General features: G+C 49.0%; 1 protein-coding gene across 2 annotated transcripts in view; it reads right to left on the reverse strand.

The window, feature by feature from the left end:
* Positions 1–7,092: 7,092 nt before the first annotated feature.
* Positions 7,093–25,266, reverse strand: part of AKAP13 (A-kinase anchoring protein 13) — a 313,740-nt gene continuing 295,566 nt past the window's right edge. For both annotated transcript variants that reach the window (XM_032392054.1, XM_032392053.1), the window contains 11 exons: positions 23,453–23,529; positions 22,277–22,458; positions 22,078–22,160; positions 19,404–19,598; positions 16,608–16,769; positions 15,967–16,037; positions 15,500–15,544; positions 12,596–12,646; positions 11,442–11,891; positions 10,334–10,667; positions 7,093–9,565 (listed from right to left, as the gene is read on the reverse strand). In XM_032392054.1, coding sequence (XP_032247945.1) covers positions 9,516–9,565; positions 10,334–10,667; positions 11,442–11,891; positions 12,596–12,646; positions 15,500–15,544; positions 15,967–16,037; positions 16,608–16,769; positions 19,404–19,598; positions 22,078–22,160; positions 22,277–22,458; positions 23,453–23,529 — 1,700 coding nt within the window. In that variant the 3' untranslated portion in view covers positions 7,093–9,515. The remainder of the gene's footprint in view (positions 9,566–10,333; positions 10,668–11,441; positions 11,892–12,595; positions 12,647–15,499; positions 15,545–15,966; positions 16,038–16,607; positions 16,770–19,403; positions 19,599–22,077; positions 22,161–22,276; positions 22,459–23,452; positions 23,530–25,266) is intronic.

Below are 25,266 nucleotides of genomic sequence, written 5' to 3' on the forward strand. Positions count from 1 at the left end.
TTTGGTTTGCTAATATTTTGTTGAAGATTTTTTGCCTCTATTTTCATCAAAGATATTGGCCAGTAGTTCTCTCTCTTTTTTTTGTGGTGTCTTTATCTGGTGTTTGTATCAAGGTAGTGCTGGCCCCACAGAATGGATTTGGAAGCTTTCCTTCAATTTTGGGGATAGTTTGAGAACAATAGGTATTAATTCTTCTTTAAATGTTTGGTGGAATTCCCCTGTGAAGATATCTGGTCCTGGGCTTTTGTTTGTTGGGAGTTTTTTGTTTTTTTTAAAGATTTTATTTATTTATTGAGAGAGAGCAAGAGAGAACACGAGCAGGGGGAGGGGCAGAGGGAAAAAGACAGCATTTCAAGCAGACTCCACGCTGAGTGTGGAGCCTGATCCGGGGCTTGATCCTACAACACTGAGATCATGCCCTGAGCCAAAATCAGGAGTGGGATGCTCAACGGACTGAGCCACCCAGGTGCCCCCTTGGGAGTTTTTTGATTAGTGATTCAACTTCATTGCTGGTAATCGGCTGTTCAAATTTTCTAATTCTCCCTGATTCAGTTTTGGGAGATTATATGTTTCTAGGAATTTATGCATTTTTCCCCCTAGGTTGTCCAATTTGTTGGCATATAGCTTTTCATAATATTCTCTAAGTTGTTTCTATTTCTGTGGTGTTGTTACTTTAATTTGTGGTTTTGTTTGAGTACTTTCTCTGTCCCTCTCTAATGATACTGGCTAGAGGTTTATCACTTTTGTTGATCTTTTCAAAGAACAGCTCCTGGTTACATTGATCTGTTCTATTGTTTTTGGTTTTTTTTAGTTTCTATTATTTCTGCTAATCTTTTATTATTTCCTTTCTTCTGGTTTGGGTTTTTATTTGTTGTTCTTTTTCTAGCTCCTTTAGGTGTAAGGTTAGGTTGTTTGAGATTTTCCTTGCATCTTGAGGTAGGCCTGTATTGCTATAAACTTCCCTCTTAGAACTGCTTTTGCTGCATCCCAGAGGTTTTGGAGTGTTGTTTTCATTTTCATCTGTCTCCATGTATGTTTTGATTTCTTCCTCTTCGATTTGTTGGTTGACCCATGCAATGTTTAGTAGCATGTTATTTAACCTCCTTGTATTTGTGGTCTTTCCAGATTCTGTGTGTCTGTGTGTGGCTGATTTCTAGTTTCATAGCATTGTGGTCAGAAAAGATGTATGGTATGACTTTGATCTCTTTGAATTTGTTGAGGCTTGTTTTGTAGCCTAATATGTGAACTATTCTGGAGAACATTCCATGTGCACTTGAAAAGAATGTGTATTTGGCTGTTTTAGTATGGAATGTTCTGAATATATCTGTTAAATCCATTGTTGTCCAGTGTGTTATTCAAAGCCACGGTTTCCTTATTTTGTTTGGATGATCTGTCCATTGATGTAAATGGGGTGTTAAAGTCCCCTACTATTATTGTAATATTGTCTATTATTCCATTTATGTTTGTTATTAATGGTTTCATGCATTTGGGTGCTCCCCATGTTGTGTGAATAAATATTTACAATTGTTATATCCTCTTGTTGGATTGTCCCCCTTATTATAATGTCCTTTGTCTCTTGTTACAGTCTTTGTTTTAAAGTCTATTTTGTCCAATGTAAGTATTGCTACTCTGTCTTTCTTTTGACATCCATTTGCTTGAGAAATGTTTCTCCATCCCCTCACTTTCAATCTGCTGGTGTCTTTAGGTCTGAAATGAGTCTCTTGTAGGCAGCATATAGATGGGTCTTGTTTTGTTTTGTTTTTTTATCTATACTGTCATCCTATGTCTTTTGGAGCATTTAGTCCATTTATAGTCAAAGGACTTCTTGATTTGTATTTATTGCCATTTTGTTACTTATTTTGTGGTTGTTTTTGTATTTTATCTCTGATCCTGTCTTCTCTTGCTCTCTCATGGTTTGCTGATTTTGTTTCGTGGTATGCTTGGATTCCTTTCTCTTTATTCTTTGCAATCTATTGGTGGTTTTTGATTCCTGGTTACCATTAGCTTTGTATCTTTTGCATGTAGCAGTCTGTATTATGTTGATGGTCGCTTAAGTTTGAACCCATTCTTTACTTCTCTCCTCCCCATGTTTTAGGTCTATGGTGTCATACTTGGCATCTTTTTATTTTGTGAGTCCCTTGACTGATTTTTACAGATATATTTCTTCTTACTGCTTTTGTGCTTCCTATTTTTCTTACTCCTACTTATGGTCTTTCCTTTCCACTCAAAGAGCCCTTTTTAGTATTTTTTTTGTAGGACTGGTTTAGTGGTCATGAACTACTTTAGTTTTTGTCTGAGAAATGCAAACTGTTTCTTTCAATTCAGATGATAGCCTTGCTGGATAGAATATTCTTGGCTGCAGGTTGTTTTCCTTCAGCAGTTTGAATATTTCATTCCACTACTTTCTGGTCTTTCAGTGTTTCTGCTGAAAAATCAGCTGATAGCCTAATGGGGTTTCCATTGTATATAACTGTTTTCTTTGGTTGCTTTTAAAATTCTGTCTTTATCACTACTTTTTGCCATTTTAATTACTATGTTTTTGTGTGGACCTCCTTTGGTTGATTTTGTTGTGCCTCCTGGATCTGGATTTCTGTTCCCTTCCCCAGATTTGGGAAGTTTTCAGTTATTATTTCTTTAAGTCAATTTTCTGCCCCCTTTTCTGTCTTCTCCTTCTGAGATCCCTATAATGTGAATGTTATTATGCTTGATACTATCACCGAGTTCCTTAAGTCAATTTTCATTTTGTTTTTTTTCTCTCACCTGCTCAGCTTGATTGCTTTCCACTACTCTGTCCTCTGTCACTGATCTGCTTCCTCTGAGTCTATTTATTCCACCTAATGTAGTTTTAATTTCATTTTTTGAGTTCATCTCTGGTTCTTTTTTATGTTTTCTATCTCTTTGCTAAGGGCCTCAATGAGGTCCTCCACTCTCAAGTCCAGTGAGGATCTTCATGATCATTACTTGAAATTCTTTGTTATGCATATTACTTACCTCCATTTCACTTAGGTTTCTTGATGTGATTTTGTCCTTTTCTTTCACCTGGGACATATTCCTCTGTCCCCTCATTTTGTCTAACTTTGTTTCTGTGTTAGGAAAGTAACCTATGTCTCCTACTCTTGCAAGTAGTGGAAGAAGAGGTCCTGTAGTGCCCTGCAGTGCAGAACCTGGGCGCTTCAAGGGTGTCTCCTTTTTTTAAAAAAATTGTTTTTATTTTTATTTATTTATTTAGCACAAACGGGGGGAGGGGCAAGAGAGGGAGAGAGAGAGTCTCAGGCATACTCAGCGCTAAGCATGGAGCCTGATGCAGGGCTCAGTCTCATGACCCCAAGATCAGGACCTGAGCCAAAATCAAGACAGATGCTCAATCGCCTAAGCCCCCCAGGCACCCCCCGAGGTGGGGGGGATCTCTGTGTGTGTTGCATGCAGCCTGTTTTGTTCAATCACCTGCAGTGGCCCTCTTTGCCCTGGTGTGGGCACAGTTTGGTCCCTATACTGTTAGTGGGCTGCTCTGGGGCTGCCTTGGGCTTGCGCTGGGTCAGACCAGACGTTGGCCATAGCTGTAGTATCACCAAACTACAGGGCACTTGCCCTGTGTGGTCCCTGAGAAGGTTTTGTTGTTGGGCGGGGCCTGTAGTCAGCCCAGATGTCTGTCCCCAGCCCACTGCTGGGGCTGCGGTCTGACTGGTGTGTATGGTTGTCTTTCCCTCTCCCTGGAGCAGGAGTCTCTTTGGAGCGGTGCTGGCTCAGGTCAGGGCTGCCTGCACACTGTGGCTTGTGGCTCTGCTGTGGGTGGGCTCCTGCCAAGAGTGTATTGGCGGGCGTGGATCTACAAAGTGTGCTGGGCAGGATGTGCAGTGTTAGCAAGGTTCGCATGCCAGTCCTCTGTGGGAGGGGGCCTGCAACCACGGGGACCAAGGCTGGCCAGGTTGGAAGGGACGGATCTGCAAAGTGCATGGGGATAGGACATGAAGTGTCGGCAAGGTTCTCGCAGCCTTCTGGGGGAGGGGACCTGCAGCGCCAGGACTGAGGCAGGCCTGGCTGGAGGGGGTGGATCTGCCAAAGGGCAGGGAGTGGGGTGAGGTGTAGTGAAGATCAGCTCCCTGGTTCCTGCAGGTGGCTGTGTGTTGATGCTGGGGGGCAGAGGAGGGAAATGGCATCTGCCAGGTCCTGGAGGAGTCTCCCGATGATCTCTGCCCCTTCCTGCACGTGCTCTGAGGTTAGTAAATAACCCTCCCTCCTGTATGTCCCAGGTGGTTTTCAAACTGCTGTTTCTATACTGTGTCTCCCTGGGCTGTTTGTCGTGCTGTCTCTTTAAGGGTGGGGACTCAGGTTCCTATTGCCATCCAGACTCCCAGAGCCAAGCCAGCTGATTTTTAAGGTTCCAGGTTTTAAGTCCCACTGGTTCTAAGAACTTGTGAAATTCAGCCCTTCCGGTTTTCAAAGCAAAATGTAATGGGGATTCGTCCTCCCTGTGCAGGCTCCCCGGTGCGATGATCTGTTTTTCTCCCCTCTTCTGGGCCCTGTTCCCTCCCTCCCATGGAGGGCTGTGATCTGTTTAGCTCCCCAGTGTCTCTCCCTTTCCTCCCCTCTTTGATAAGGCCTCATTTCTACATTTAGTTGTAGAGTCAGTCTTTGGCTTGTTTGCACTGATGTGAGTGTTACCTAGTCGTGTCTGTGGGACGAGGTGAGCTTAGGGTCCTCCTATTCCACCAGTGTCCCCCAAAGTCCTCTTCCTGGGTGGGGGGGGGGTCATATGGGCGGAGAAAGTTGTCAAAGGAAGGCAAACTAACATCAATTCTTTTTACAGAGTAGAATCTTTAGCAAAGGATGATTTTACTGCACTGATCTGCCTGAAAATAGTTTTGATTCCAGGCACAAATCCCATGACTTCAGGGCTGGCCAGTCACCCCCTGGTTTTGCATCTGGGCAGCCACTGAGTGCTTACAGACTCTTCCTGACTCCTGTTCCCAGAGGTATATTAGAAACAGAAGTTCTCTTTGGGGAAAGGGCTCTTCTTGGAGTGGGGGGGTACCCCTTTACCAGGAGCCCAGAGTATCTTGGGATGCCCTCCAGGAAGCCCATGGGGATAGAATACAACACGGCAACAATCGAGACTTAGAGGACATTTATTTTTTGAAAGGGTGGAGGGGACTTTACAAGTAGAGTCTGAAGCCAATAACTAGAAAGGAAGATAAATAAAATACAAAGCCAGTATGTTGTGGCAAAATCCCAGAAAACACACTGAAAAAATTTTTTTACAGTTTAAAACTGCTTTACTTTATACATAATTACAAATTAATATACAGCATCTGAGTTTTAACCCCTTTTTATTTAAAAGAATTTAGCACAGAAATGTTCGTCTAGCATTTGAAAACCACAAAAGCAGAGGTATAAGGTGTACGGTAATTGCCCTCCTGCAGGTCCGGGCGTCTCCCCGCGCCCCCAGCGGGCAAGGAACACAGAAAACCACAGGCTGAACCGTGACTGTGGGCAAGCTGACCGGGCGGGCCCCAGGCGGGTGGCTGCAAAAGGCAGGAGAGCTCAAGGTGGGTGAATATCTGGGGTGAAGAGGCAGCGCGCTCTGCTTCGAGGCAGCGAGGAGCCCCCAGTACAGGCCGGGCTCGTGGTCTGGGGCCGGAGGGCATTCGCCAGCTGGGTTTGCCCGGCTTTCAACCTTAGCGAGATGGAGAGTTAATTCAAGGCCTGTCTATCTTTTGACAAATTAAATTAGAGGGGTACAAGGACAGAAGCCTTTGTTTTTCCCTTCCTTTTTGTTTTTACTTTTATGGCAGCATTAAAATACTTTTCACTTTGAAACCTGGCCAGCAAGCAGATTCCAAAGCTCTGGGTAACTAGGAATGTCAGGCTACACTGGAAGACAAATGAAGACACAAACCACAACAAACTCTTCGCCCTTCCCTCTGTCTCTGCTGTCGGGGGCGGGGCCCAGCACCACCGGCATGCATGTGTCTGGATGGAAGGCGGGCGGGCAGGGTGCACGTGCCGTCTAACCTACAGGGCTGGTTCCAGGCTTCCACAGTCCAAGGGCGTCCAAGCCTGGGGGGCGGGGGGTTGATCCCCTCTGGCAGAGTCTGGCGTCCCCTCCAAGCCACCCTGTGGACGGCCACTGAGGCCCACTCACCCGAACAGTGTCTCCGTTCCTCCCAGGGCTCGGCTGGCCTGGGCACAACCAGTCACCCATCAACACTGGAGTGGACTGCAACCTCCCCACACCCTCCCGGACAAATACCAAAATCCTCGGGAAGAAAGAACTGGCCATGGAAAAGCCACTGAGAGACCAAGCAATGAAATATCAGGTACTTCTGTGAACAGCAACTTCTGGATCAAGTCCTGGCCTCTAAGGTATGGTTCTGCCCTTCACTTAAGGCGGAGCTTACTTTATCAAACCCCTGCACCCCCATACCTGCCCCCCTCCTAGGAAAGGGACAACAAACCCCAAGGGTCTTGAAAATTTGTGCTTACTGCTACTAGGGGCTCGGGAAGAGAATAAGGGAGAACTATTCTCAAAAAGACAACTTTAGTGGTGCTACCCTGAGACATAAGAGGGAGAAAGGTAGGATTCGTACCTTTTCAAAAAAATAAAAAAATCTTGATAAGGACTTCTTCCCCACAGATCGCTCTCGTGGGGGTAGAGAATGGAATGTTGGCAACGGCTGAATTATGGCAATTTGCATGTTTTTAACCCTCTCCGTTTTCAAAGAAGAAAACAGTTCACATAGCTGATTGTCTCAAAAATGAAGCCGACAGATGAGAGCATTTAAAGTGCACGTCACCCAACTGGGATGACAACTTCTGAGATGATGGCATTTTTGAGAGAATTTTTGAGCCTCCTTCCAGGAACTTCACTAGACTCTGAAAATCTGGGGACTCTGGCTGGTATCTCTCTCTGTCCCCCCAAAACTTAACCACAACGCCCGGCATCTGCTTTCTTGAGCTTGCTGGAGGACACAACAGGGAACTGCCTCTGGAACCAGAGCGGTTCTCAAGGTCACAAGCACAAGCAGCAACAACCCAGACAGTTCTTCAAGCACGACAAAGAAGTCCCCGGCGATCAGTTTCCGGGGGGGGGGGGGGGGGGGGGGAGGAAGACGTGTCAAAGCGCGGCTCTTAATAAGCAGTTGTCTCTCTGCACTGCAGACTCGACTTTGGATGACGGTGGGCAGTGGGGTGGAGGCAGGAGGCTACTTTCCAAGTCTGATTCTACACTTGTCCAACCAGAACCTGCCCGAGCTAAGTGACTGGGGGTGGGTGCCGGTGCAGCCTCCATTTAACCACCACCACCAAAGCAACTTCAACCTTAGACCTAGCTGGGAGTAAGAGACACTTTCAAATTGCCATCAGGCTGGGCAGCCATGGACAGAAACTCGGGGTCCACAGCGTTTTGTTGGAGAGAAGAGGGCCCAGCTCGTCAGCACCCCGCGCTTCCTGGTGCAGGCTCCAGGGACAGGGTGGCCTGGCCTACGTCGACACCGAGGAAGGAGGATGGGGGCTTCCTTCCCCGGTGCCATTCCCTCCAGCAGCCCACGTCTCGTGGGACAGCGCGCCCAGAGGGGAGCTCGAGTTGGTGACAAGAACAGACAGCCGGGCCCCACGCGCATCTGAGGAAAATCAGCGCAGACGTGGCTGTGTGGCCCAAGCGAGGAAGTAACCGCTCTTTTCCCTGTTTAGGGTTCGGGGGGGGGGGGGGGGGTTTACACCAAGGTTCAAAAGATGATTAGCTTAGCTAGTCTTGTTCTTAAAGTGTTTCTGAAGGCTAAGAAATCTCCATGACAAACAGGTGAGCGTAACTCACAGGTGGCAAGTTTCTCAACTCTCACACAAGGAAGACGACATCCCTTGATGGAAGGAGGAGGTAGGGGGAGGGGAGGAAGGGAATGGATCCCCCTTTCATTTTCCTTTGGGCCCTCATGCACTTTGACAGGCACTGAGGAGGGAGCAGCTCTGTGGCTGGTCACGTTCTGCATGGATCAGACAGTTGAAACCGTAGGGCTTAAAACACACACACACACACAAATAAATAAACAAATCTAAGCTAAAAATTTTAAACCAGACCTCTTTCAAATAAACTGAAAGATAAATATCTCCATCTGCAAGGCCAGCTTGCAATTCATCAACAAGCACCAAGTTACAGATTTCGTTTTTCTAAAAAGTATGTTCAAAGACCCACGCTCCTGAGGGGCGAGAAGCAGGAATGAAGGGCACACCGAAAGCACAGACTTCTCCAGGGTCTCCCCTCACAGGGAGCAGTGAGTCCAGCAAGGAGAGGGGGCCTCAGAGAACTCCACGGACCATCCTGCTCCCAGCAGCTGCTCACGAGCCTCAAGCAAAACAGATCACCAACAGTGCGGGGAAGCGCAGAGAAAGCAGGCCGCATCTGGCACCTTCAAGGGGGTGGGGTACAATAACCAACAGACCTTTAGATCTGGAAAATGGGTTAAGAAATCAAATTCTGCCCTGGCCTCCTGATACCGAATGAGCACGTTTCCCAGCCACACCTGGGCCAGCTCCCTCTCGGGCTTTCCTGGTGCAAAAATGACAGAGGGGCCAGGGGCCCTGTCCTAGTGCAGGGGTGGGGACAACCTTGCTGTGGAGCAGCGGCTTCCCCTGGGATGGTGCCAGGAGGCCGGGGGTCAGTGACAACCAGAAAGTGGCACAATGCAGGAGTAAGGATGAGGAGACTGCATCTGTGCCCAGAGTATGTGGGCAAACATCTTGGAAAGGCAGTCTATGATTTCTTTGGATTTCATGTTAAAATTAGATTTTTTTTTTTAATGACGAACACCAAAATCAAGATGGTACAGATATGTATATACATACACATATGTTTGTGTGTGTGTATATATATGTTTTTTGAACACATCATGCCTTCTCTCACTGGTTTTCACAAATGCTTGCCAGCGCTTCTAAAATGAAATGAGAAATACATGCAGAAAGAGGGGAGGTGTGCACGGGAGAGGGTGACAGGAAAACCGCCTTGGAGGACGGGGGGGGGGGACATGCCGAGCGCCCGCGTGCTCCCGGAGCAGGGCCGGGGGGCCCCTCTTGCGCCAAGCCGACCAGGCCCCTGCTGCAGACGGCGCCCAATTCTGCACACCCCACACGTATATGCAGACAGGTAACTATGTACACAGACCAAATCCAAACTATCTGCTGTCTGACTGTTGCTTGTGTCCCTCAAATAAAAGGCAGGTAGAATTTCAGACCTTATTTAGAAACTTCTTTCAGCCTTCAGAGATTCCTGACACGTCCAAAACCATCGCCTGACTTCTGGGGCCACCGACTTTCAGTGTAACATCCTCAGTAGGGCCGCCCCGAGCCAGGAGCCGTGGGCAGCCGCCAATCCCGGGTCTCCTGCCCACCCTGACATTCGAGACCATTTGTCCCTCTGGTCCAGGACCTGGGGCAGCTCGGGTGTCCAAGGTAAGAGACCACACCCAGGAACAGCAGGAGAGGCGGGGCTGGACAGGAGGCAGTGGTCATGGCAGAGGGCAGGGTCAGCAGAAGATCTCTTCACCCTCCGCGGGCACTTCTGACGGGGGGCCATCTGGGAAAGGGGAAACCAAGGAGAAAGAACTTCAAAAAAAACCTGCTCTCTTCATTGAACTCCCTTCTCTTCCCTTCCTCCTCAACCCGAGTCTCCTGGGATGCCACAGCGGCGGCCTCCCCCCACTGGGGCTCCCTGACTGGTTTGGTAGATGAGGTCCTCCGACACCCTTTGCTGTCCCCTGGTCCCTTTAACTTGACAAAGCACTGGACCTCCTGTCCACAAACAGGCCCAGAGACAGAAACTTCTCTCTGACTCCCACAGAGATGGGAGGGAGCAATCCTAAGGAGAAGGAACAGAGGGAGGACTCCGGGGAAAGGGCTGCGTAAACGGGGAGCCGCGGTGAGTGGGGTTTCATCACGAGCGTGGCATGATGCCTCACACAGCCACCTGCGGGATTAGTCAGACCTTGGGAGATGCTCACCAAGTACCAGTTATGCTGATGACTGGACTAGGCCTACAGAAAAGCAGGGAAGACCTTAGTCTTCACTCAGTGAGTTTCAGGCCCTCAGCTGGGTAACAGACGCCCCCACACGGAGACCTGCGCGCTCTCCTTGGCACCCGCGTGCACACAGAGGGGGTCCGAGATGCCCGGGGGGTCCGTGTTCCTAGTGGGAGTCCAGGCAGCCCTCCAGAGGCAGAGCACGTGGGCTTGGGGGGACGGTGGCGCGGCTCTGACACAGTCGGATGGACCCTCGGCTTAAGCCTGCCCCCCCTTCAGGGTCCAGGAGCAACACGGCCGTAGGGAGACTGGCGTGTGTCACTCACCACCAGGCTGCGAGCGGCTGCCTTTTTTGTTCTTCTTTTTCTCCTTCTTCTCCTTTGGCTTAGCCAACCCAAACAGGCGGGTGGAGGCGGAGGCGGGCGCGGGGCTCTGGCTCTGACCCTCTGGCACTTTGCTGGTCTGGCCGGCGGAACTCAGTATGTGAAAAGGCCCCTTATCTTTGTGTGTCCGAGAGAGGCTGTTCCTTTTTGGGGACACCGAGAGCTCCGAGTCCGGGCATCCTGACTTGGCGACCGACGGTGCAGATGGCAAGGGGGGCTCCTCAGGATTCGGAAGGAAGGACGGGATCCTCAGCAGCCTGCTGTGCTGATGTGACGCCTGCACACGGTCAAAACACGCGGCTCTAAGTCGGGGCGGCGGCACCCAGTGCCCGCTACGTGCTGAGTCAACAGTGGGGCCGTCAGCCCGGTGCGCACCCACCCCCCGGGTGCCGCGGCCCTCGCTACAGAGGGCTCAGGACTCCTGAGCAGCCCGCCCCACGCAGTACCCGGGAAGGCGCTACCAATACCACCCTGGACACCATTCCTGTTTTCACTACACGGCGTAATGTCAGCACCATGAAGAACGACGAGCACCTCCCAGGAGGCAGCTCGCGGAAGAACTCCCACCCGCTCCCTTGAGAGACGGAGAGCTGCCTGTGTGAACACGGCTGCACACAGGGCTGTGCAGAATATTCGGCCGAGGGGCTATGGGAGCTGTCGGCGCGCAGGGCGCTGGGAGTCGGAGGTGAAACCAGAGAGGGAGGAGCCGCGTGCGATGGGCCCGGGCCGGCGCGGGGCTGCTGCGGCGGGAGCGCTGCTGAGTTACCGGCCTGGGCTGGAGCCCACCCGCTCCCTCCTTACAGCGGACCCTCCTGCCCTCTGGAAGATGCTGCCTGAGCTTCCTCTCCGGGTCCCAGGTCCGTCCGTCCGTCAGTCAGTCAGTCAGACACACGGCAACACGGGACAGTGTCCACGGCGGGCCGGCCGGCCACGGGCGTCCGTGTTCCCGAATGCCCACGGAAGCCCCCGCCCGCCGCCCCGCGCTCAGGACGCTCAGGACGCTCAGGACGCGGGCTCCCGTTGCCCGCACCCTCGGGGCGGACGCCCTCACCTGACAGGCGTCGTGCTCCGCCTGCCTCTGGCTGAGGCGCTCGGCGTCGCGCCTCAGCTGCTCCTGCTCCCGCTCGAGCTGCTTCTGCGCGGCGCGCAGCCTCTCCAGGTCGCACTGGTAGGCGCCCTTCCGGTGCTGCAGCTCGTCGCGCTCGCGCTCCAGGTCCTGCTGGCCGCGCCGCACGTCCTGCTCGCGCTGCGCCAGCCGGGCCTCGCGCTCCTGCAGCGCCCTCTCGCGGGCCTCCCACTCGCGCTCGCGCCGCCGCTTCTCCTCCTGGTGCTGCGCCTGCTGCCTCTGCAGGTTGGCCAGGTCCTGGCGCTGCTTCTCCAGGCTGCGCTGCTTCTCCTGCTCCACCAGGGAGCTGGGGCGCGACGAGCTCCGCGCGAGCACGCGCTCGGCCAGCAGCAGCCTCTGGTCCTCGATGTAGCTGTCCTGCTGCAGCACCACGCCCTGGGGGGGGGGGACACGCGGGGGAGGGAGGTGCCGCCGGTCCGGCCCGCCCCCGCCCAGGGACAGCACAGCTCTCCCCTCGCTTTCAGGCGGGTCTGGTCCCAGCGCTCCACTATAGCCTTGGAGTCAGTGCCCGCCCCCCGGGGGGCACTCAGCCCACAGAATGTCAACTGTGTGGGGACCCGGAGTCTTGTCACACTTGCTCACACGCTGTTGACACTGCCCGGGGTGGGGGCTGTGTGTGTTCTGGAGGTGGGACGAGGTAGGAATTGGAGCTCTTACAGCTTCGAGAAAGGAAGTGCACAGATTTTAAGGATAACTCCCAGAAAGTGCTAAATAGCAGTTATTCGGGGGAGGACCTCCCTATCCACACACTACACGGAGATATGAAAACTTGCAATCATGCTAAATAACGCACCCAAACCTTGTTAGCCATGGGCTCTACGCTAGGGTCACCAAGAGCACCTGCATATAGTCGACCATCATCAATTCATCAGTCATTCCTCAGTTCTGTATTACGAGGCCAATGACACTCTCAGCACTGCGTTTTGTACCCTTTCTCATCATGACAGCCAGTCTGGTCTTGACGGAGGGCCCCATTTTACCCACGAGCTGCTCACAGGCCTTAAAGGTCCAGGCCAACAATACCCTTACGGTTTCTCTTAAAACAAGTAAGTGAAGGGGTGAAAGACAAAGGCCCGTACCTGCAGCGTGCTGAGGAGTTCGTGGAGATGAACGACACTCTGGACAACCTGCTGCAAAAGGAAGCAACGGAAATATCACCTCAGGACGGAGTCTCGGAACCCACTACACCGTGTCACGTCTTGAGCATAACCCACTACACACACAGCAAGGGGCCTGCGTCTGAATGGAGTGTTTCCAGACTGAAAGCACCAAAAAGAATAAGCAGGTACAGATGGCCAAGAGATACAAAACAAGATCAAGCAAACGGAACAACTGTGCAGGAGGGCCATCAGCACCCATTAAAGGCATGATAAAGCTCCAACTCTCTAAAATGACTGGTGCAAAAATGGTGTGCATAACAACAGAAAGCACAGAGCAAATCACAGGAATTCAGCATGTAAGTAGTGTTCCTAAATCAATGGGGAAGGAAAGAATATTCAACAAATTGCTGAGAAAATGGGCTAAATCTTTGGGAAAAATTAAGTTGGGATCCTGGCTCACACAAAACATATTCAAACAGATTAAAATGTTAAGTGTAAAAAAAAAGAACCACAAGAGAGTTGTGGAAAATATGAGAATGTCTCTTCTGATCGTGAAACAAAGTAGGCTTTTTGAAGAAGCAAGGCAAGCAGCCACAGATGTACTTTCACCTGCCACTGTGTGAAACGTAAAATTAAAATATAAAATGCAGGGACACTTTGAACAGAAAGCCAAAGGAAAAACCCCTCCACTTAAAAAAAAAAAAAAAAAGAGGCTCCCATGGATCAACGAGAAATGAATACCCTAGGAAGCAAAAAGGCAACAGAAACCAGTTTGCAAAAGAAGAATATAAATGGCCAATTACATGACCTATTAAAAATGATTCACCTTTATTTGAAATCAAATAGATGAAAAATAAAATACCACTTGCACTCATGAAACCAACAAAACATCAGTTAAAAACAGACCGTTCCCAATGCTGGTGAAAGCAAGAATGGCCTTGTATGGAGGGAAGGGGTGTGCGCCTCACGCAGTTCTTTCTAGAGCGCAGAGGCGCTGCACTGGGCTGTTCCTGCTGCACCAGATCCCATGCGAAGATGTAGAGGAAGAATGAACTAAACCATGGCACACGACAGAGCAACGTGCAGCTGTTAAAGAGCATGCTTGTGCACACAAGGCCCTGGGGAAATGCTTCGAATATGTTAAGAGAAAAAAGGACATGAAGCTCCAGGGGGCATGGATATAAATGACACAAAACTATTTTTGTACTATTCACACTCACGCAAACTTAGACACATAAATCTATGTTGTGTGGAAATACAAACACCCAACATTTAACAGTAGTTATTCCTCAGTGGTGGGATTATTTTACTCATTTTTTTGTTTTGTTTTTGTTTTTGAACATTTTCCAAACTTTCTTCCATGACCACATATTCGTTTTATAATACAAGTGACCCGTGAACAACGTATGGCTTGGGGCACCAACTCCCTTGCACAGTAGAAAATCCATGTATAATTTCTGAGTCTCCAAAAACTTTACAAATAGCCTACTGTTGACCTGAAGTCTTACCCATTAACATAGTCGATTAACACATATCTTTATATGTTATATGTATTATATGCTGTATTCTTATAAAAGTAGGCTAAAGAGATGTTACTAAAAACGGTAAGAAAAACACATTTACAGTACTGCACTATATTTATTGAAAAAAACTTGCATATTAAGTAGACCCTTGCAGTTCAAACCCATGTTATTCAACTGTACTTAGAACACAAAAAACCTAATTATCAGGCTTAGCTCTTCTGAGAACACACTTTTTACTCCTCTTTTCAGTTTATTCTTAATATTAATTAAGAATATTAATATTCTTAATAAACAGAGAGAGGTCACCAAAGACCAGCGGGCTGCGGCTGGGCGTCCGCAGTGTGTTATCCACGCTGGAATGCCTGAAAAGCCCTGGTCTGGTACTTTCTTTCCTGACCCTTGGCACGAAATACATGGGCGAAAAGTCACCGAACAGAAAAATACGGGCGAAATTTCATTCGAGCGGGAGATACAGAGAGTACCAGTCTGTGTGAGAGTAAGTTTATTTCGTTTGAGGCAAACACACTGAGGGGGCTGCCCTCAGAATGCAGTGTTTACACCGCAATGCCAACCAACGAAAAATACCCTTCTGCGTCTTAGGGGGCTAAAGGGGACAGTTCCCTTTAATTAAAAATTTTAAAACAAAGCTCCTCAGGGACTTAAGATATTACGTTAAAAGCAAGAAGAAACACAATGGCATCCTGAGAGGGACGCCCCACAAGCCACTGTCCTGTATCTAAGCACACACATGCGGGCGCTCCGAGCCACACGAGTCTGGAGAGGGGGGTGGCCTGGGGAACAGGGGTTGCCGGCCAGGAGACAGGAGCAGGGACGCGAGCGGGCGAGGCGCAGTTCCCTGGCAGGGTCAGCAGAACTGAACGGAGGCAGGGGAGGGAGACCCCTCAGAGCCTGCTCTCCGAGAGGGACACCAAGGCTGCTTTCTGAGTGACGCACAGCGCTCAAAGAAGAAAACGCAATCTGAGTCCTTGCAGGATAGGCTATTACCACGCAGAGTGGCCCACAAGTTGAGGTGCCACGGCCCACACTTGTGGCTTTTGGCGCCAGGCTCGTGTGCCAGGCAAGCAGGCGTGGCAGCGCGTGTTCCCAGAAAGCAAGAGGCCTGCTTCTCGGGGACACAGACGCCGAGGCCATGTTAGTAGGCCACGGTCTGGCGCAATTCCAGGATGATGCCCCGGGGGCCAGGGAAAGAGCAAGGTAAGGAAAGTGGCGACCCCACCACTAAGTGTACAGATGGAAGCCAGGAGTCAGCTTGTTCGTAACAGCAAAACACAGATGAGCATTCCTAGCCTAGCGATTATGACAAAATCCTATTCTTACACATAGCTCATAATGCCCTTACCTCACTGTTTCTTTTAAGCATAAATACCACGTTAGCATTTCCACCCTATAAAACAAAAAACATGCATTTAAAAAAAAAAAAAAGGAAGAAGATCCTGAGGCAAAAATATTTAATGTGTGTCTCAATTACGCTCGGGCTTCCCATTTTCGTTCTTTCCCACCACAGCCTCCCGCTGTAGGGTAATGAAGGTTTGAGGCTGGACTTAGCGGAAGCCCTTAGAGAGTCCAGGCTGGTGTGGGTCACTGACCCAAAGCTCTTAATGCCGAGGGGCAGGGGAGCCAGGACTGTAAGCAGGGGGTTCTAGCCCGAGAGGCCTAACGGCCAGGAACATGGGACTCTAATTGTAGGGTTTGTTTCAAAATGTGCTTTCCTCTCAAAGTAGGAAATGACAGCAAGTCAGGCATCCAAAACAAGATCCAAGGGGACTAATTGCAAAGATTATGGATGTAGAGGTTTTAGAAAAGTACCTTTTTCAGACCACTATCGGATTCGGTTCTCCTCAGATCTTGGCCATCCTCCCCCTCTTCCTTCTCACCTCCTGAAACAAACAAGGTTTTTTTTGTTTTGTTTTGTTTTTTTAAGTTGTGGAACAGATTAGCCAAGAAAAGAATACAATATATATAGTTTAGGGATATGGTATTCCTGCATCTTATTAATGCCAGAAAGGGGGAAGCCACCTGGGGGCAGCTCAGTGATTATTAAGAATTTTATGGCCGCAGAAGAATTAGAAGCAGAAAGGAAAAACGAGTATTATTACTTCTTTGGCCACAGCTTAGCTGAGATCCCAGGAAATTGCTTTTTATTACTCAAAATAAGCGTGACACTGATAGAGGTTCTTGAGTGTTTTAGCAGCTAACTACTCAATGGGCTTTCGCTAAAACTTCTACTGACTGAATGGGACAGAGGAGATGTGGCTACCAGAATATGAGCTCATTCTTGGTTGTGTGTGACAGTCAAGGGTCACCTACATAAGTATGGGTTCTAAATCATTTACTTTTTTTTTTTAAAGTAAGCCCTAGGCCCAACGTGGGGCTCGAACTCATGGCCCTGAGATCAAGAGTCGCATGCTCTGCAGATGAAGCCAGCCAGGAGCCCCTAAATCACCTACCTTTTGAAGCATTCATCTGGTGGCTGTCAAATCCTCCAAAGGTCTCTGCTCTCCGGGGCAAGGAAACAGGACCAACCATGCCTTCTTGCTCAACAGGGCTACTGACAGCCTGCCCAAGCGTGCCTCCCAGGCTTCCACTCACCAAACCTTGAAGGATCTCCACTGGAAAAAAGGAAACATGCAAAAGTGACATTTCATCTTCCACCGAGAAAAGGAAAATCTCATGGTAAATACACAACATGCACAGGGAGCATGATCAGAAAATTCCAGAGTGACTAGGTGACTTCCCTTGCTCAGAGAAAGGTCTCAGCTCAGGATATGAGTTGTAACTGGATTCTATTGGGAATTCACAGATGAAGCCTTCAGCCTTATTTACATGAGCCAGTCTAGGAAATTTGAAAGGGCACGGGGAGACAGAGTAATTTACTGGAAGGGGCAGGGCCTTCTAGAGTCAGACCCAAAGTAGCCAAAAAGAATTCCCTAGGAAGTAAGATGGGCCAATTTGAGAGCAGCGCTAAAACCAGCAGGGTTTTTCCCGCTGACAAAGTAAGTTCAAGGGACCAGAGGAGTGTAAGGATTGGAATTCTCAAATCTGACCAGCGAGGCTTCTTTTCTAGAGCAGTGTCCCCCAGAAAGGAGAAAGTGCTAAAAGTGGAATGAAATTTGAGCTGGAGAGGAGCAACAGAGGAGGCCAGATGGAATGGAGGGAAACAGAGGCAGGGAATCTTGGAAGATAAGCCATCGTATTAAAAAAAAAAAAACACAAAACAAAACAAAACACTCCATGGAAACAATCAGAGAGTCCTGTGAAATGAGAAAAGATATCTGAACCTAAAAACTTAGGAAACTTATTTCATGTAAAAATGAGCAACTGGGAAACATCCAAGTCAAACCCCACACAACACTAAGGAAAAAGAGCGAGAGAAAGAACGAGGGGCATGGCTCCCCGCGTGGGATAACAGCACCTCAGAGAGACGTGTCCATGAAGTGGACGGGCTACTTACTGCAAGGGGAGGACACGGCCATGGAGGAACCCAGAGTAGAATCGGGAAACACAGATGCCAAGGAGTGGAAACAAAGAGAAATTATCATTTTAGAGAGGAAAACTAGATCATAAGAGCAAAATAAACCCAACAGAAAATGACTTACCAGAAGGTGGAAGGAAGAATACTTAAACATGAAAAAGATGAAGAGATACAAAGCGTGAGGAGAGCAACGCGTACGGAGGACAGGCAGAGGGGGTCCAGCATGCAGATCACGGGAGTTCTTGAAGAAGAGAATCCAAACAAGGGCAGAGAAAAATACTAAAAGCTATAATTTAAGAATACTTTTCTGAAATCGGAAAACTCTGAAACCACATCAAATTAGAACACTGTGACCTTGAGAACATCAACCCAGAACAACCCCAACATAAGGCGTATGCTAGTAAAACTACCTGGATTTTGAAAAAGTAGCCTAGGCAGAAAGCATGGGACTTACAAGGGGGAGAACTGAAACTATGATTGCACTCTGACAGGAATGCTTTACACCAGAAAAAAGGAAGAACATTATTTAAGAGCAATTAAGATACCCGAGGGAAGAAAATGTGAACCAAGGATTTCATATCCCATGGAGCAGACTTCCAAGCTTTACGCAGCACAAATTATTACCAGTGTGCAAAGGACACAGGGTGCAGTGTTCTCATGAGCCTTTCCCGAGACAGCTACTAAAGGATGAGCTCCAGACGTCCAAAATGACAAACGAAAAACCCAGCAGCAATGACCATCCCTGCTGCCCAGATTGTGGTCTTAAAACAGCATTTCCCACTAAAAGATACAAGAGTTCCTTAGAGAAAGGACTCTAGACTGGGCAGAAAACAAAGTGAGTCTAGAACATCTTAATATACCAAAGAGCAACGAAGCTCTCAGAAACTCCTGGGGTCAGGTCAGAAGCACCTGGAAGCCAAACAAAGAGGCGCTGGTTGGCAAATAGAGGACATTCTGAATGTTTAGTATGGATAATCACTGCAGTGACCTGAAAACCATCAAGTAAGTTTAAATTCATGAGTCTGTAAGACTATCTAAAAAGTACAGGTCACCCTTAGAGAGTGACCCCAGATCAATTCACTATCCTGATAATTGGTAAATAAAGGGGGAAAAATCCAGTATCTATCCTTTTATCTTCCTTTTCCTGCATGTTACAAAGGAGACAGCTAGCTATCTTGTGCCTCCGATAAAGGAGCACAACACTCCAAGAACACAGCTTACCACGGGGATCAAGCCTGAGTAATTAAGCCTCCGTATCCAGCTCAAAATCTGAAGGAACTAGCGTAGCGGACAGATGAACAGAAACCCTGTGTGAATAAAAGCTGGACTCTGAGAGACACTCTAGGTCAAAAAGCTCAGATTCTTCGAAGATAAATTATGTGGAAAAGAAAGGGATGGTGGGGAGGCCTGGAAATTAGGAATCTGGAAAGGCCTATAAAAAAACATAAGACTATAGTGTCTACAAATAGGACCCTGGCCATAGAACTGAATGGAAACGTGTAAGTCACAGTACCTGTTCCTTTTGGGAAGGAGGGAGGGAGCTTTGATGGGGACAGAACGTGTGGAAGGGCTTTGGGGTGTCTGGCCACATCTTATTTCTTGACCTGGGTAGCGGTTACAAGGATGTTCCCCTGATAATAATTTATGAAGCAAAATATTCGTTTTGGGTTGTTTTCTGTACCTGTACTTTATTTTACAATGGAAAAGTAAAATTTGGTAGGTAATGTTAGTGCATAAAGCACTTTGGGAAGAGATTAAGAGGGGCAATTACCCTCATTTATTGCACTTTTCATTAAAGGTCCTCCTTTGAGAGCCTCTTCTGTGTTGGAGCGGAAGAGGATTCTAGAGCTCTGAGTCGGGGAGCAGTCCTCCGGCAAGGGGGTGCTGCACTCAGTCATGTCTCGGAAAATCATCTCCTTCTCTTCCAGTAAGAGGAGGATCTGCTGGTCCTTCTGCTGAAGTTGCTCTGCAGGGAGGATGGAGAAAAGGGCTGGTGTTTAGTAAGAGAACCAGGACACGAGTGCCACCTTGTGGTCACTGGTGGGACAACACACAACACAGCTCCACCCCCCAAGCCCCCTTTCCACCGCAGGGGCAAATCCATCCAGCGTCTTTCTAGGCAAAATCAGAATTTCTGACACAACAAACCTGCATTTTGTTTCCACTCCCCTACCTCCTGTTTATTTCTCAACCCACTCTCGTCTGCATCTGCTCTTTCCAAGTCTACCCTTCATTACTGATCCAATGAGGCTTCTGTTTCATCTTCTCCAGCATGGATGATTCCTTTTTTTTTTTTTTTAAAGATTCTTTCTATCTATCTATCTATCTATCTAATCTATCTATCTATCTATCTATCTATCTATCTATCTATCTATCTATCTATCTATCTATCTATCTAGACAGTACATGAGCAGGGGGAGGGGCAGACGGAAAGGAAGAGAAAGAATCTCCAGCCGACTGCGTTGAGCATGGAGCCTGACACGGGACTCGACCTCATGACCCTGAGATCATGACCTGAGCTGAAATCAAGAACCGGACAATTAACCAACTGAGCCACCCAGGCACCCCTCCCCTCTCCTTTTAAACCGGTCCCCTCTCCTTTTAAACCAGTCCCCCCCCCGCCCCTTACTTGGAGGACATCACTGGTTCTCTTCCTGCCATCTGCAGTGGAGTAATACCTGGGGCCTCCTCTCAGCTCCATCCTGGGTGGCCTCCTACACCTCACACACATCCTTCTGGGGATATTCCCTCCCCTGGCTTCAGTGACCTCCCATGTGCTGGTGACTCAGGCAAAGCAGCCCGAATCCTGCCCGCTTTTCTGAGCGCCAGACCAAGAGTCCCGCCAGCCTGTGGCTAGCTCTACTTAGATGTCTTGTCCTCGGCTTGTCAGAAAGCTCTTTTCTCCGTTCTTGCCATCCCCCTCCTCCCTCTGGCGTGTGATCCCTTCTTCAGCCAACATCACCTTCATCCTCCAGCTGGGCCACGCCGAGGACCTGGGAGGGCTTCTGTCTCCCTGCTCCGCCCTGCCGTCCACACCCACCCCTCTCCCAGGAGCCTCCCAGTCCTGCTTTCTACTCCCAGTGGCTCCCCTACTCCCTCAAGCAATTCGCCCACGGGCTTCAATGCCAACGAAGACAACTTAGACTGACATTTTCTTCACAGATTATATCATTCCCTTGCTGCCGTTCAAGCCCTGGTGCCTTTCCAGCTAAATCCCCACCTCTTGGCCCTGACCCTCCCCCCCACTGACATTGCACACACTCAAGTCCTCTTTCACTCTTCCCCTAACTGCTCCTCTCGTCTGGTGCAGTAACTGCTTTAGACTCAGCTCATGCGTCAGCTTCGCAGGCAGGATTTGGTCCTTTAGACGTGCCTGCGGTCCCGTCCCATCATTTCCGTACGTCTTCCTTGCTAACGGGGGGCTCCCTGACAGCAGGGATGCTGCTTTAGGAATCTCTGCACCCCCAGCACTTAGCAGTGTGCCTGGCCGGGGGCTTCATGCATGTGAAGAGAAGGAAGTTTTCATATCTGCCATATTAACCGTGGGCCAATAAATCAGGTGTAACTCTGGCTTCAGCCTAAATCTGCCTCCCGTCTACGGCCATACCACCCTGAACGCGCCCGATCTCGTCTAAATCTGCCTCCCCACCCCCCACCCCCAAACACAGTGTTACTGCTTTGTCCAGCTTAAAGGACTAACCAAACTCCTCGGGTGCTAACATTTATTTGACTCTGGGCCTTATTTCTACCCAAAGCACAGTCTTTACTTTGGAATATTCGACAAGCACTGGCAAAGAGAGGGGAGCACCCACGCTGCTGTTTAGAAAGCAGGGGAGAAGAAGCCTCTGCCATGCTCCACGTATGTGACCCTGGACCGCGTGGCCTTTGTGGGCCTCAGCTTTCTCATCTGCACAATGGGGACTGGCAAACATATCTTGTAGGGGTGTTTACAAGACTACCCGGAACAGCAGGGACTCAACAAACAGAGGTCGAGCATAATCGGTGAGAACACCTCTCCCAGAACCACCTCGTAACTCACGGTGGACACACAGCATAGCGGCAGGGTACGGACAAAAACAGTAACTGGAACATTAACTGGAAAATTCTTTTCCTCAAGTACCCTTCTGTCTGAATCTCAAATATGACCGTGAGTTTTAGCAAATTCTTCTGTGACAAAGTACAAAGAATGTCACCAGGGTCCAAGAACACAGAGTGAGAACAGAGAACCAGTACCCCCTTGACCTAGGGTCAGACACCTTCCGACGGCCGTTTTACGGGACCCGGGATCCACGTCGGCTCAGGTCAGTTGCTCTTTCGTTAAAAGCCACTCACCACCCTGTTCTGAAGCTGCCAGGACAACTCTGGAGCCGAGGGGCCGCATCGCCCTGGGAGCCTCTTGCAGTTCCCCCCACGGACAAGGTCGCGGACGCTTCCCACAGCCTTACCTTTCAGTTCTCGGGCTTTGGTGTCCAGCATCCTCTTTTCTTCCTCATTCTCGCTAGGAATTCCTTCATCTTCATCTCTGTTCCTAATCCCAAAACAAAACAAAATGGACCAACAGCCCCCACGATGTTGAGGACTCTGGTCACTGCCCCCTCGAGCATAAAAATCAGAGGCTGGGATGGGCCCTGGCGTTTGACTTACAGGGTGTTGATCGTGTCCTGAACGATCTGAATCCAGCTGTTTCGCTCCTCCTTGGAGCTGGCATGCACTTCCACCATCTCTGGGTCCTTCATCCCCATACTGATTAAGAATAAACCTTTCTCCTCATGTGCTACTTCCCTGACAATCAGCTTCTTTAACGAGATCACTGTTGATTTCTGGTCCTGGAAAAAGGGGAGAGGGTCGATGTAAGAAAGGCATACAATATTCTAACTCTCAAGAACAACTCTGATCTAAGGCAAGACCAGATGCATGATCTCACTCACGTGTGGAATCTAAAAAAACAAAACAACCCCACACCAAACTCACAGAAAAAAGAGACCGGACTTGTGGTTACCAGATGTGGAGGGGTAGGCAGGGGGAATGAGATGGAGGAGGGTGGTCAAAAGGCACAAACTCCCAGCTATGAGATAAAGAAGCTCTAGGAATGGAACGTGAACACGAGGACTACGACTAATTCTGCTATTTGGTACAAATAAACAAATTCTCAGGGTTCTTATCACAGCAACTATTTTCATTTCTTCCTTCTTTTCTTTATATTGTATCTACATGAGATGATGAGTATTAGCTAAACTTATTGTGATCATCATTTAATAATATATGTAAATCGAATCATTATTCTGTACACCTTAGATGATGATGTATGTCAATTATTTCTCAGGAAGACTGGGAAAAAAAGCACATGGTTTAACAAACAACGGTAGATTCAAGATAAAGAGAAGTATCTCGTTATTTCATCTCCATTTTATCAAACAGAAAAAGATTTCCAAAAAAGAAATGATAATTTGTATCTACAGAGTTTTCAGACATGGTTTCTACATGATGAATCCTTCTAGGTTCCTCTGTGACTGGCTGGCAACATTACAAATTAGCACAATTTATGGGGCATAATGTGCGAGAAATACTCCAGTGATAGATCTCTTTAGGTCAAACGTCCAAGGCTCTCAAAGGGACTGAGAGGGAACAGAAAAATAATTTTTTGGGGGGTAGGGTGGAAAACTGCAAGAGTATCTGAGGAAATACTCAGAGGAATCTGTCCTGAGCAAAGTAATGCTGAAAGGGTGGGAGAGCAGGAATCCAGCGTCCGGACCCCATACTTAAGCTGGCTGTTTCAAATACTATTTGTTACAAATGGAAGAGCCTGACAGTTCAGCTTACCAGTGACGCGAAGACGTATTTCTGGTCTTTTTCTTGAAGGAACACTAAAATGTCAGTAAGCAGAACTGCCTGAACCTCTGTAAGTGGGGACGGAGAGAAAGGACAAGGATTACTTAGCAGTGAAGCAAGTTAGATGCCAACTCAGCAATCCGCCCCACAGAGCAAGTCAGGATGGGAGAGTACCCTCTACTCCTCCAAGGTGATGGAGGGGTTTACATTTATGCAGGATCCACATCGGTCATTACATTTTTAGAGGCATTTTTAAATGTAGTTATCACCAAAGCCTTATCTTGACAAAGCTTGAGTACTCCATTCTGGAAAGATAATCCCATAAGGAGAGACTTGAAGAACAAAATACTTTAAGAATAAAGCTGGGAAGGACTTTAACAGATAGTAATAGCAACATATTCCACCAAATACTCAGGTCATAATACTCCTCGACTTCCGATCCTAATGCTGGGAGAGGCGTGGGAGAGCAGACCGGAGAGCTGCCAAGAGGTCATGTATCGAAAGAGCTCAGTCTAATGAAAGGTAGGCTTCCCCCGACCCACAGGACAGAACGGCTCCACGAGGCCCTCTCATTCCACAGGTACCTGCGAACACAACGGCTCGTCCCCCGGCTCCAAGAGGTCCTACTCAGCCTCAACCTCTACCATAGACACAGGCTGCTCTTCCTCTCAACTCAGACAAAAGCCAAGTGAGAGCTCTACTTGGATCTAGTAATCCAGGAAATGCCACCAGCTCCCGCTCTGCTGGAGAACAGGGAGTGGCATCTCCCAGTACTCCCCTAGAGACAAAGTCTGGCGTCTCCAGAGAGCTAACAGGCTGGCCGCCCCGTGTCATCGACCCCCACAGCCCCTGGGGAGAGAATGGAGCAGACTCATGCAGCCCCCTCCCAGGCGGTCAGGCCTTCTGTCCTGCTTCTGCCACAGCGGGAGCCCCTCCCTGGTAACTCACGACACAGCTACGAAGAGAACAGAAGCAAGCACAGCTGGTTCCTAGGGAGGTACCGTTTTCAGCCAAGACCAACCAGGCTGTGCATGACTATTCTGTGGACTGCTATTAGTTTGGACAAGTTTCTTAAAGTTTACTTGTAAATAATTCGGGTGTCTGCCAAAAAAGAAAAAAAAAGTTCCAAAACACAAGTTTCCACTTCGTGGCATGCTGAGGCTTCTGTGACCAGTGTCAGTGGATCAGAGAAAAACAAGCCCAGCCCTCTCGAGGGGTGCCCAGCGCAGGACTGGCTGTTCCTGGCACGAGCTTGTCTGAGGGCAAAGGGCTCCCCACCAGCCCCTAAGTGCACTGGAGGCCCTTCAGGCCAGAGAGCCTGTCCTGTGCCACTGGTGGCCCACAGCTTCATGCCCACAGCTGGGATCCAGTCGTTGCTAGTTTGGGAGTGGATAAATAAACCGCCATGCACAGGAAAGAACCAAGTGCTGGCTCCAGGCAGCGGCCGCTCTAGGAAATTCAGGGCCTTGCAAGAGGAGGCAGGCGCTTCGCAAGTGTGGGAAGAGTCCTGATCCGGGCTTCTCGGAGCATCAGAGAACTGGGGCTGGAAGGACGGAGGGAGCTTTGCGGATCACCTAGTCCAAGTTCACCGTGCAGCAGGGAGACACATCTGCTGGAGGCAGGAGGGGCCTGGTCTTTTCTCTGAAAGCCTCCTGTCCTTCCTTTTCATGCCCCCCGGGCAACTCAGGCCCCTGCAGCAGGGGCGCTCCTGTGTCTGTCGCCAGTCTCTCCCCAAAGGCCTAGAACCGCTTGTCCTTTAAGGCACCCCCTCGCTGCCTCCACTGCGTGCTAGAAAACAATCTACT

Source organism: Phoca vitulina, unplaced genomic scaffold, assembly GCF_004348235.1.
Source record: "Phoca vitulina isolate PV1807 unplaced genomic scaffold, GSC_HSeal_1.0 scaffold65, whole genome shotgun sequence".
In the NCBI taxonomy this organism is placed as follows: Eukaryota; Metazoa; Chordata; class Mammalia; order Carnivora; family Phocidae; genus Phoca; species Phoca vitulina.